Below are 13,294 nucleotides of genomic sequence, written 5' to 3'. Positions count from 1 at the left end.
TGCTTAGGACGCCGCTATAGATGTTGTGAGTTGTGTCTGTCGCTTAAATTAAGGTCGGATCAATCCATACAGTTAGATGCATGGAACTCTGGTAGGTAACGGGCGACTTCACCAAATTTATTTGGCGATGGGGAAGCCATAGCCAGCCTAGAGAGGAGGGCTGAGAGTGAAAAGAGCCACATTGACACATCGATCCTACATATATATAACATATCATAGTCACGTTCACTATGCTAAAAAAAAGATTCACGTTCACACAATCCACTAGGGCATATGAAGCGGGTCAAAACTTATGATGTGTTTGGTATAGCTCCATAAGCAGCTCCGTGAGCTGGTAAACGGCTTTGATAACTAAACACACCTATGCTCCGTGGACGAAGCTCTGCAAAACACGTTGAGGGGAGCACGAAGACACAGCGGAAGCTGAAAAAAAGGAGCTTGGGCATGATTGGTTGGGAGAATTTGGCCCGGCCTAGCCCTTCATGCAGTGTTTGGTTGGCTGGGTAGGCTGCTGGGCCTGGTTGCCGGCATGCAAACTGGCTCGCTGAGCCAGGCTCGGAAGAAACGACAACGAAATCCGTTTCTCTCGGGCTTGGCTCGCACGGGTCGCGAGTGAGCTGGCGTCGTGGCTCCGGCGGTGCAAGTGGATGGGGAGTACTCGGGTCACCTTCCTCTTCTTCTTTCATGCTCCACAGTGTCTTCTCGCCGCCGCCGCCGCCGCCACTGCCACTGCCATCGCCGTCGCTGCTCCCACCCCAGCCCCACTCTTCCATCGTTGTCCTCTCCGATCTCCTCTACCTTCCACTCCCAGCGTTGTTGTCCACCTTCCTCCCATAGAATTCCTCCTCTCTATTCTCCCCTCTGTGTTCTCCTACACTATCCCCAATCTCCTCTCCGTTCCACCCCTAGTGGTGTCACCCCTCCTCCTTCTTATGGCCTTTAGGGTTGATTTGAGGTGATTCATTCTTTTTGCCTCCTTCATCCCCTCTTCCCAGATCTATGATTGGAACTAATTTTGCCTTAGGGTTTCAATTTCTTCATGTTATGCAGCTAACTTTGTTTTGCGTACCCCTTGTTGCTTGAGATCTAGTGGAATTGATGATCTAGAAATGTTCGGTTTCAAGCTCTCACTCCCGTAGGTCCAGCGCGTGTCACGAGTGTCATTTTTGCAATTTTTTCTCACCGGAGCCCCCACCGCTGTAGCGGTGGCGGCGGCGCCCAACAAGGCCTTCCCCCGTAGCTCCACCTCCCTCCTCTCGTCTCCTCCTTTTCTCATGAATAAACCTGGCACAACGGCGGCAACGGTCGGCGGCGAGTTGGGTGGCCAGCGAGGAAGCAGATCCATGCCACCTGGGCCCGGATCCGGCATTCTGTGCCCCGGGTCTGGCTGCTCGACAACTCGGCACGCGGCGCTGGCTATCTCGACGGCGAGTCAAGACAGGCGACCAAGAGCCAGCCCGGGTCCTGGCCGTCGCGAGGGGCTGGAGGACCCGCGCGTGGAGGTCGATGGTGGCATCGCCGCTCCGTGTGACCCGGTCGGGTCCTCTGCTCGCTCTGCATCCAACGCAGCGTGCACGGCGGAGCCACCGAGGATGCTGACCCATGGTGGAAGGACGGGGCGCCGTGCACCGCTCGACCTCTCAGGGCACGGCCGCTCCCATGGCCTTCTTCCACACCGTATGGGCGAGGGAGGAGCACGCAAGGGGGCCATTGTTGCTGGCAGCAGGGCCGCCGGCGCGTGCGCGCCTATGCTGGAGCTGCTGCTCTGGCACTGTGCCGGGACGCGGTGGGAGACGACAACGCGGTAGACAAGGGCGAGCCAGATCTGGTGGTTGCTGCTGCAGGCTGCTGCTTTCGGCGGACCTCCCCCTCCTACTATCGTGAATGCTGCAGGCCAGATCCAGCGAGCTAGATCCGGCGAATGCGGCGTCTACAAAAGCTCTGGCACCGCTGGTCTACTCCAGCTTCAACTCGTTGTCTGCATGTTCGGCTTGGTGTGTTATGCTTCAAGATGGCAACGGGTACATACCCGATGGGTACTGGCCACCTATACCCGCACCCGCCAGATCAAAATCTTACCCGTCGGGTTACCCGTACCCGCAGGCGGGTAGAAAATTCATTCCATACCCGCACCCGACAGGTAATTCTTACCCGACGGGTAATTCTTACCCGACAATATACCCGAGTTCACACACCAAAATATAATAGCTTCCAGCAAAACAAATCAACAATAGAGCAGCAAAACAGAAATATGGGCTGGTGGAGTGGAGTGAGGATGAGGATTAGGGTTTGAGGGGGTTCTGGAATATATATACTCATATGCTTATATGGGCCAAATATGGGCTATATGCTTATATGGGCTAAAATTGCAGAGGTTGGATATTATTTATGCGGGTTTTTTTACCCGCGGGTATGCGGGTATGGATAGTATACACCCACACCCGTACCCGCATACCCGATGGGTACAAGAATTCGTCCAATAACGTACCCGCGGGTGCAAAATGTCTTCCATACCCGCCTCCTTATCGGGTAAAACCCGTCGGGTACTCAGGTTTTGGGTACCCGTTGCCATCTTGAGTTATGCTCTGTATGGGTCTCTGTAGGCATGGGTGAAAACCCCACCTGGCCATTGCTCGGGGCCGGCATCGATGGCACATTTGGCGTCATATTGCTCCTGGGAGGCGCCACTGTAGATTCCACTTTCTTCCTTCACGAAGGCCATTCCGAGCTTGACGCATCCGCTGGGCGGGTCTTGTGGTGAAAGCCCTTACGAGCAGTAGCCATCACATCGAATCTTAGTGCTCGTTTAGTTCCCAACTAAATTCTCAAAAAGTGCTACAGTAGCCATCACATCGAATCTTACGATACGTGCATGGAGCATTAAATGTAGACAAAAAAAACTAATTGCACAGTTTGGTTGAAAATTACGAGACGAACGTTTTAAGCCTAATTAGTCCATGATTGAACACTAATTGCCAAATTAAAACAAAAGGTGCTATAGTAGCCAAATTCATAAAATTCACGAACTAAACACGCACTTACTGGGACATCCTCTAAACACTAAAACGACTTGTATACTGTGCAATGTATCTGACACTAATAACTAGGGACCTACTAGGCTACTAGTAACGTAATCTCTCTCTTCAAAAAATAATAATGCTACAGGATACGTGTTGGTTAAAATTTTTAAGCTTAACCAGTTTTATAGAAAAAAATATTAGCAGTATTTACATTAATAAATAAATTTATTATAAAAATATATTCAGAAATATATCTAATGATACTAATTATGCATTATAGATATTAATATTCTTTTATATATATCTGGTTAAAGTTAAAAATTTTTAATTTCTTAGGAAGTGAGAATGATATTTTTTATGAGACGTATAGCAATGGTCCATTTGCCTATCATAAATTAAAGCACATGGAGACAATGGTTGGTAAGCGTTGCCATCAATAGTACTAGGTGCGACGTGTATCTTGAGCTTGAAGAACCGCTCCATTTTTTTTTCATTCGTCATTAATAATACTTTGATGCGACTAAGAATTCCAACCAAAGCAAACACTCCACAACCATTACGCCTTGCCGTCTCCGGCAATAAGACTTACTATTTTTTACAAAACAAAAAAGGGACGGCAAAGAGTTTTTATTTTCATTTCAGTGCAAAGAAAACAAGAAGAATAGATTGAATTGTGCTTTGCTTTATTGATTGATCAGATTTTATACTCGGCGAACCATCGCCGCAAAGAACGACTGACGTCCCTTCGGGAGATGGGACCAACACTCTCCTATTGGTCGATCTTGCTGTAGTTGGAGTATAAGGCCGGTCTCAGTGGAGGTTTTATCTCTTAGTTTTCAACATATCAATATTTTAGAAATAGTGCAGAAGAGTTTCATCCCCATAAAACTCTCTCTACTCTCATGAAACTTTTATATTCTCTCTCTTCATCAAGACAATGCCATGTCAGCATATTTAATGTCCATAAAACTCTATGAAAACCCCATTGAGACTAGACTAAATCAACACGACAACGTAGTACCAAAACTTTCTCCCCCAAGCCCACGTGGTACCAAAACTTTCTCCCCCAACCCCACCCATCCACCTCCAAACTTGTTGATTTCAAAATGAAACCTTACACCTAATACTAGAAACCATGGCGACACTGCATTCCATGGTGACCCTGCTACTGCTAGTGCTCCTACTCACAGCCCGGCCGGCGTCTTCCTCCTCCTTTATCGGCAGGTACGAATACCATGATCGTGAAGCACTGCTGGCACTCAAAGAGGCGCTGACAGACAGCTCGGGATTACTAAGCTCATGGAACAGCAGCAGCTCCGACTTCTGCCGTTGGGCCGGCGTGACATGCAGCCGCCAGCATCCGGGCAGGGTGGTTTCTCTGAGCCTGCGCCAGAAAAACCTGGGAGGCAGCATCTCTCCTGTTATCGGCAACCTCACCTTTCTTCGGTCGCTCGATCTCTTCGACAACATGCTGTCAGGAGAGATACCTCGCACCATCAGCCGGCTGCGTCGTCTGAGCTTTCTTGAGCTGGCGTACAACTATCTTGCTGGTGAGATTCCTGTAGACCTTGCCAACTGTTCCAACCTTGTGTACCTGAGCGTAGAGGTCAATGAGCTTCATGGGGGAATCCCTAGTGGTCTGGGCTTGCTATCTCAGCTGCGAGTCCTCTATGTTGGCGAGAATAATCTCATAGGACATATACCGCCATCACTCGGCAATCTCTCGGTACTCCAAAGGCTAGCACTCTATCAGAACAAACTGGAAGGAACCATCCCAGAGGGTCTTTCCCATTTGAGGTATCTCCGATACATCCAAGCGGCGAGGAACAGCCTTTCGGGCACAATTCCACCTCTCTTCTTCAACATATTATCTCTCCAATATTTCGGTTTCAGTTCAAATAGGCTGCATGGTAGACTGCCCCCAGATGCAGGCAGGCACCTGCCTAACCTTGAAGTGCTCCGTTTGGGTGGCATTGGGAACAACTTTTCTGGAACACTCCCAGCTTCCCTCTCAAATGCCACTAAATTACAAGAGCTGGGTCTTGCTCATAACAGCTTCGAAGGAAGGGTGCCTCCTGATATAGGGAAGCTCTGCCCAGAGAGTGTTGAAATGGGGTCTAACATGCTGCAAGCTGAGAACGATGCGGATTGGGAGTTCCTTAGATATTTCACCAACTGCACCCGTCTAGAGGTTCTAGATGTTAGTGACAACATCCTTGGAGGAGTGCTTCCACGTTTTGTAGCTAATTTCTCTGGGCCAGTAAAGTCGCTAATCATGGCAAAGAACCGGATGTCTGGAGTAATCCCTCTGGGTATTGGAAACCTTGTTCACCTTGAAGACCTAGAATTCGCCGGAAATCATCTGCATGGTGTTATACCTGAGGATATTGGAAGACTTCAGAACCTGAAATTTTTCACGCTGGAGGAGAATCTCCTATCAGGAGGTATACCGTCCTCCTTTGGCAACCTCACACAACTGCTCACCCTTGTATTGTCAAACAATGAGCTCAATGGCTCCATTCCTGAGAACCTTGGGAGCTTGCACAGGTTAACATCCATGACATTATCCTTCAACAGGCTTACCGGTGCTATCCCTGGAGTAATATTCAGCCTCTCATCACTAACTGATTCATTGTTACTTTCTCACAATTATCTTTCTGGTGTTCTTCCTCCACAAATTGGTAGCCTCAAGCATGCGACAACATTGGATCTGTCAAAAAACAACTTATCTGGTGAAGTACCAGGAGCACTTGGAGACTGTGCAAGTTTAGTATACTTATCTCTTGATGACAATTACTTCACTGGGAGCATCCCTCCATCAATTGGTAATTTGAAGGGCTTGAGTATGCTCAATTTCACAAGAAATGGTCTGTCTGGTAGCATCCCTCAAGAGTTGAGCAACATTCATGGGCTGCAAAAGCTTTACCTAGCTCACAACTATCTGTCTGGAGCCATTCCACAACTTCTCCAGAACTCAAGCGCTCTTGTAGAGCTGGATCTCTCCTATAACCATCTAGAGGGTGAGGTGCCGTCACATGGGGTGTTCACTAACATGAGTGGGTTTTCTGTAATTGGAAATGATGGGCTTTGTGGTGGCGTTGCAGAGCTGAAATTGCCTTCATGTGAGGTCAAGCCACACAGCCACCGTAAACGGTTGCAACTGAAGATTTCTCTTCCAGTTGTTGGCATCGTTATATGTTTAGCTCTTCTATTGGTTGCACTCTTTCTGTTCAAAGGGAGAAAAGGATTGGACAGGATCAATGCTACACAAAACCATTTGTTGGACAACAAGTATCCTAGAGTTTCATACCTCCAACTTTTTGAAGCTACGGATGGTTTTGCCCCTACTAATCTGATAGGAGCTGGAAAATATGGATCTGTTTATAAAGGAAATTTGTCTCTTACAAGTGCTAGGGATTCTGTAGTCGCTGTCAAAGTGTTTACTCCACAGCAACCTGGTTCTTCCAGAAGTTTTTTGGCTGAATGTGAGGCTCTACGACAAGTGAAACATAGGAACTTGATCAATATTATCACCTGTTGCTCCAGTATAGACTCTAGAGGGAATGACTTCCAAGCTCTAGTCTTCGACTTCATGCCCAGGTACAGCTTGGACAGGTGGCTGCATCCAAGAAGCAATGAGAAGACACACAAGTTAAGTCTAACCCAACTGATGAACATTGCGACTGATGTAGCAGATGCACTAGACTATCTTCACAACAGTAGTTGTCCAACAGTGATCCACTGTGATTTGAAGCCTAGCAACATCCTCCTTGGTAGTGACTGGACTGCTTATGTTGCTGACTTTGGGCTTGCAAAGCTGATTGGTGAATCCATGGACCGATCAAATTTGAACATTGGGACTGAAAGCACTATTGGGATACGAGGAACCACTGGATACGTCGCTCCAGGTACCTCCACCATTTAGAAATCACATTTTGTTTCTAGTCAATTAATCTGCCTTGATTTAGTGCCCTTACTGTATCATCTTCTTGTGGCATTGTCAACTGTCATAATATTTCCATTCCTACAGAATATGGAGCAGGTGGTCAAGCATCAGTTGCTGGTGATGCCTACAGCTTTGGGGTTACTCTGCTTGAGATGTTCACAGGGAAGGCACCAACTGATGATATGTTCATAGAAGGCTTGACCCTGCACTTGCTTGCTGAGGCAGGTTTACCTGACAGGATATCAGAAATCATTGACCCAGAACTATTGCATGCGGAGCTGTATGACAATGATTCTGAGATACTCAGTTGCTTAGCTTCTGTGATACGAGTTGGCGTCTCATGTTCAATGGACAACTCATCAGAAAGAATGAACATGGAACACGCTGCTGCTCAGCTGCACAGAATCAAGGATTACATTGCAGAAATCCCTTAGGATTTAAGTGTGTATAATTCACTGTCCTTCATTCTTCCAATGTGGAGCACTCTATTGCAACATTATTACCAATGAGGTGGCTTTTTTTAATGATATCTTGGAATTCAGATGGCCTTGTGCAAATATCTGTGTTGCCACATCAATGAAATAAGGATAGAGCATTGTCAAGTTTACCTACTTGTTCGTAGGCTTTTATTATCTATGTGCAATCTTCGTGGTTCCTGAACACTCAATTATTACAAGCTGTCCAAATAACTTCCAAGATATATGCAAATTTCATGCCATCTCATTTTCAAGTCCAATTGTTTTCCCCTTTTGCATGGGTTCAACTTCTCTTTCCACGGAAGACGTTCCAATCAAGTGCTGTTGTACTGCGTGTTTGGGTCGATGGAGAACGAGACTTCAATTGACATCAGAGTTAGATAATCCCAAACGCTATTTTGTACAGACAGCCAATAGGTTGCTTTATTATTACTTTATGACAAGGAAGACATTCCAATCAAGCATTCCTTGGGTGCTTGCACTGCCTGACCAACAAACCATGTGACCAACGTCTCAAACCCTGACATGAAACGTTCCATGGCCAGCCATTACCACCAGGGCCTCCTCCAAATCGCTGTTCCTGACTGATTCAATGACAAGGATTTTAGCCCCGAAGAGTGAGTCAATGGCCTGGGGTTCTCCATGTCTCCGTGATCTTGAAGGATAAAAAATCAGATCCTGAAGGATGGCAACAAACAATAAATAAACTTCATAATAGAAGATCAAATACAAAGTCCCCCAAACTAAACCATCCAACTTCCTGTGAAATGAGGAAGTCAGATGCCAAGAATCAACGGTGTTACATGGCACATTTCAACATAGGAGTTCTGATAACATGGAACGCGTCTTTTTTAAAGGGCTACATATTGTTTATTTGTTTAATGCTTAGAACATAAAACATAAACAATCTGAGCAAACAAGTGCTTTACCTGTACCCTTGGTTTCAAGGTACACTATTAACCATCGCCCCCTTGACTTCACAATAGCTCAGTGCGCCTTCTCCATACCAACCTTGGCTTCACATATATGCAAATCAGTTAAAAATATTGCGATTAGTTAAACATTCAGACACCACCACATGAGACAGTATAATGGATCAGGTTTTCCTCTGGACTATATGCAAATTTAAAGTAGAGAGTCCACAGTGATTGCTAACATCAGTACATAAATCAAATTTTTATGTGCCAAAATTCAACTAGAACTTTTTCAGAGTAACATACATATTCCGATAAAAAGGATTGGTATATAAGGCCATAGTGTACAAAAGATATATAATCACCCAAGTTATCACATAGACCATAGATAAATATATATATCCACAAATAAATACCCAACCATGGCTGACAGAGAGAACATGTGAGTAATCAGAGTAGGAACATGACAATTGAGCACTCCTTCTATCTTAATACATAAATGCGCAGTCCTCTTGCGCATTCAAGAAAAAAAATAGCACTCTGCAGCTCCACAAAACAGTTCAGTTCAAAAGCAACAACTTTATATGACTACTAGTGCCCCCCCCCCCCCCCCCCCCCCCCCCCCGCCCCCCGCGCGCTTTGCTGCGGGCGCTAGGGAGGATTGCAATTGGAGTTGATAGTATGTTATTTGCATATACTCCTGTATTTATCGTATTTGTTGATTAACATATAGAAATATAATAGTAACCTAAAAGTGTACATGTCCTGAACATATAGACAACATTGGAACTTTAGTGAGTTTTGAGAGAGACAATGTGTTGCAACCTGATGTACTGATTCTTCTTCACGCCTCACTGATAGCAGAGGCCACAACACTTCCATTTTATACAGGAACAGTCTCGAAGCATAAACTCGGAAAGATCAGTCCACGATGGCATATACATAAAATCAAATACAATTATATAGTGAGGAATGGAAAATTTGAGATATCATCTAGGAGCTAATTGTCCCATCGTGTTTCTGTAGAATTAGATTAGGATAACTAATTGCAAAGTGTTTGGACAATAGATCATAAGAATAAAGGAAATGGTGAACTAAAATATAACATGGGCTTCGCTAGAACTAAAAATAATTATATAAAAAAAGAAATCACCTAGAAATCTGCAAAGAATAAATAAGGCAAACAAATTAAACGATTGTTGTAAAGAGAACATGAAGAAGCCAAAAAACAAACATCAATAAATTTTCGAGTATTCACTAATTGATCTCTAGAAATTTGAGGTTACCTACCTGCCAAAGCGATCCTTGTACAGTTGTACTCATGGGTTTTAAGCAACCAACCAATATGGAAAAAGGGAGCAAATCAAAATTATTTATATCAACTTGTGGAGACTGAAAGCGGACCACAAAAATGAAACTGGTTTCTAGCACCATTTTTTATTGATCAACTGGAAATAAAGAGTAAAATTGATTGAAATGGAGGCCACGAACATAAGAACGCATGCGTCAGTGGGCAACCACAAACATATATAAGCCCAGTATCCTAAAGTAAAGACAATCACACCTTATCAAATCGAGTCAGCAAATATATGAAAGAAGGTCCATGAAATACCAGCAGCAAGTCAGTAACTCAATACCAAACAGGAAAAAATGGCCTACCCAGTGCAGAGAGCTCCCGCTCTGTGCGCGGTCTAGGGAGCGTTAAGAAATGTGTGAACAAAAGCAAATGGGCTGGAGGCACCTGCTCTAATCCGCATAATGGTATAATCCTACAGGGAGAACCACAGGATGTTTAGTGCTAGCAAACCTTTTCGTATGAAGGCCATAATTAATCGAACTATTCTGTTGAACTGCGATGCTGGAGAAAGTTGGGAAGCTCCTTGTTAATCTGGTAGGATGCTGTCCACCATGGGATCTGGGAAAAAATGATTTGCAGTCAATGTAGTTAATCTATTTTAGAAAAATTGCACTAAGCTATCTATATGTCCCACTCGCAAAATAAATGCATGGTACTATATGTAGTGTAACTGCAGGAAACATGGTCTATGGAATATGGTCTACCAGTGGTGTAAGTTCCAACCTCTTATGCCAAGTGTATATTACGGCATGTGATGAATATGTAAAATTTATAATTTTTGTGAAGAGGTTAAAACTTTGCTATAGATTGTGCCATAAGGAATGTCCAATATAAGCAGCTATGTCGTAGAGAGTATTAGGCAAAGTAGCAAATTAAAAGTATGACGTGAAGATTCATGTGTGCAGTTTAATAAAAATGGTGGTTAGGAAGAGGTGTCATGCTTTAGTCTATATGATAGTAACCGTGGAAAAAAATCCATGATACATCTGTAGTTACTATGATTTTCAGTAACTCAATATGGGCACGAGAAAATAAGTCCATCATTGGATGGTAAAAGCGATAAGTGCAAACCATTGCTGAATTATGAACTTTATTGCTTTCATTAAGGTCGCATTTGTTCATCCTAGGATTACCAGGAACTGGCCTTAATCTGGTGTCCATGTATTCAGCCATAGCAGTGTTATGGAATTTTAAGTTCAATGACTGATGTGCAAAGATGACTAATAGCTGTTCTTTTAACTGATCTTTTGGTAATTAGTTTCAACCATTGGTGCACTGATATAAAACATGGATATACAGTCTTGTTGTTGCTATTAATGCTATATATGGTAAACAACTAAACATACATGGACTGTTTCAACCATTTGATAAACTTAGAATATATGGTACTAATGCTATTATTTGGGTACAGTTAAGTTGATATACCTGATTATATGATAGTAAATATATTAGGAAGAATATTATGCAAGAAATCTCAAGTGAGGCAAAGCGTAGGTAGCATGAATACCTTGGAGTAGCATTAACATCACTGGATTGAGATGTCCTGAAAATATTCATGTCCAGGTGGGTTATTTTCAATGAGCATATAACTGATTTAGTACTATATATCATTAGGAAGAAGAACCACATGTAATGATGTGGATTCGCAGTCAGTCATGAACATAAGGCCACGCCTAATTTTTCGGCGCGATGGAAGATGGAATCCTGAAGGGAAGCTCTCCTGCTCAGAGTCACACGTGTATTTCCGATTGGGGTGGTCGCTCATTGATGGAAGCACCTTGCATAGTTAAGAAGAGTGTTATTTCAGCTTGGGGTGCATAAACATATTAAGTAGAACAACAGAGAACTGAATGGTAGAAGAGGATCATTGCAAAAAAAAAGTACTATATGTAAGGCGGTAAACCATATGAGTCGAGGTGTGATGAACTTAGAATATTCATACATTTGACCTTCTAAGCAAACCTATAAACCATACATATTGCATATCAATGTGGATTGTAGCACAGGTACTTATACCACTAATCCTTTATGTAAGCATATGATGAAGGGAATTGAAAAAGGATAGTGAAAATTATAATTTGTGGGAAGAAAGCAAAGAAGTGTCTTTACTGAACCATGTAGTGGAAATGGGTGTGGTGTACCTGCTACCTTATGGTGTTCAGACATGACACTTTTACTGAATCGTTTACTGTATAGATGGATTTTTAACTAAAGGTGTAAGAATCCCCGTAATAGATCAACCTCAAATCAGCATGAACATAATTATGAACATCAGGAGAAATTGTATTTGTGTGTTGGCATCACAGCAGGCTGAGTCGTTTCTCCTAGAACAAAGAGTAATAGCCAAATGACATTCTAAAAATAAGTAAATAATTAGGATAGTATGATTCAATAATGTATATATGTTTGTCCCTGTAGCTGATACAAATATAGCCAATATCACTGGCATGCTACAACCAACTGAGTTGTTGACTTGCACCTGGCACCAAAAAATACAGTACACAGTCTAATGAGATCGAAAGATGGGTATGTTGAATAGACCAAGAAAATATCAGATCGGACCAAGAAGACAGTGGTAGGGACTGTCGTGTTTGTGGCATTCGTGAGGGCGGACAGCCCTAGAGCATGGCGGTTGGGGTGAGGCCGGCCATCCGTAGGGCAGGTCGAAGAGGCGGCGTAGATCAGCGCGAGCATCCACGCGTGTGAAGAGAGGGAAGGAGAGAGGTGAAGGTGGGAGGCAGCCACCACCGGGTATTGGCCGTGTGGTTGCGCCATGCCACGTCCACGGCAACCTATGAGCCTCGCCCGCACCACGGCATGGCAAGAGGTGGCCACCGCCGGCGCGTGCTCGTGTGGCTGCGCCGCAGACGTGGGGTGCCCGCGCCCAGGCTGGCACACCGGGGCTAGCCGCGCCGCTATGTCGGTCTAGGGGCGGGCTGTAGAGCATGAGCGGTGGCACAGGAGGGAGGGCGACATGGGGAGGGGAGGGCGGACCGTGAGCTACGGCAGGGAAGGTGAGGAGAGACTTTTTTCCCTGGTCCGACGGAAGGAGAAGAAGGATCGGGAGAGGGCAACAAGAAGGGTCGAGAGAGGGACATTTTTTTAATTTGCTAGGAGGATAAGGACGCGGCAGCAGGGGAGGAAACGCTAAAAATGAATAAGATAACAATACCCATGCGGTCGTACATCTGCAATGGCTATCACATGCTTATATAGGCAAGAGTTGGAGGAGGAACGGGCGCCTCTGCATGCATGGGTGCAAATGCAAGTATGGTAGCCGTATTAATGGCGACCAACCCGAACCACCTACCACCTCGGGAGCAACGTGCACACAACCCAAGCCGTCTCTTAGATGCATGGATTCATGTGTAAGTACAAATGTTCCTGCATGGTCGTTGACTTATTTTTATCTGATGGTAAGAAGGAGAGGCATTAAATGTGTCCACCTGTCCGACTTGTTTTTATCTGATGGTAGCATGGAGGGGATGCATTAAATGTGTCCACCTGCTTTTGACCCACCCTGCGTAGGTGAAGATGTCCCGTGCTTTCAAATTTACTGAGTGAATTTCTGGATAGCTTAG

The 13,294-nt window shown here is 44.7% G+C and overlaps 1 protein-coding gene across 1 annotated transcript; it reads left to right on the top strand.

Moving 5' to 3' along the window:
• Positions 1 to 4,067: 4,067 nt before the first annotated feature.
• On the top strand, positions 4,068 to 7,899 carry LOC136517991 (probable LRR receptor-like serine/threonine-protein kinase At3g47570). The gene is made up of 2 exons (XM_066511646.1): positions 4,068 to 6,928; positions 7,051 to 7,899. The coding sequence occupies exons 1-2, from the start codon at positions 4,156 to 4,158 to the stop codon at positions 7,398 to 7,400; spliced, it is 3,123 nt and encodes a 1,040-aa protein (XP_066367743.1). The 5' UTR covers positions 4,068 to 4,155; the 3' UTR covers positions 7,401 to 7,899.
• Positions 7,900 to 13,294: the final 5,395 nt, after the last annotated feature.

This window comes from Miscanthus floridulus, chromosome 17, assembly GCF_019320115.1.
Source record: "Miscanthus floridulus cultivar M001 chromosome 17, ASM1932011v1, whole genome shotgun sequence".
Classification (NCBI taxonomy): domain Eukaryota; kingdom Viridiplantae; phylum Streptophyta; class Magnoliopsida; order Poales; family Poaceae; genus Miscanthus; species Miscanthus floridulus.
This window is presented reverse-complemented; position numbering and strand designations above follow the sequence as displayed.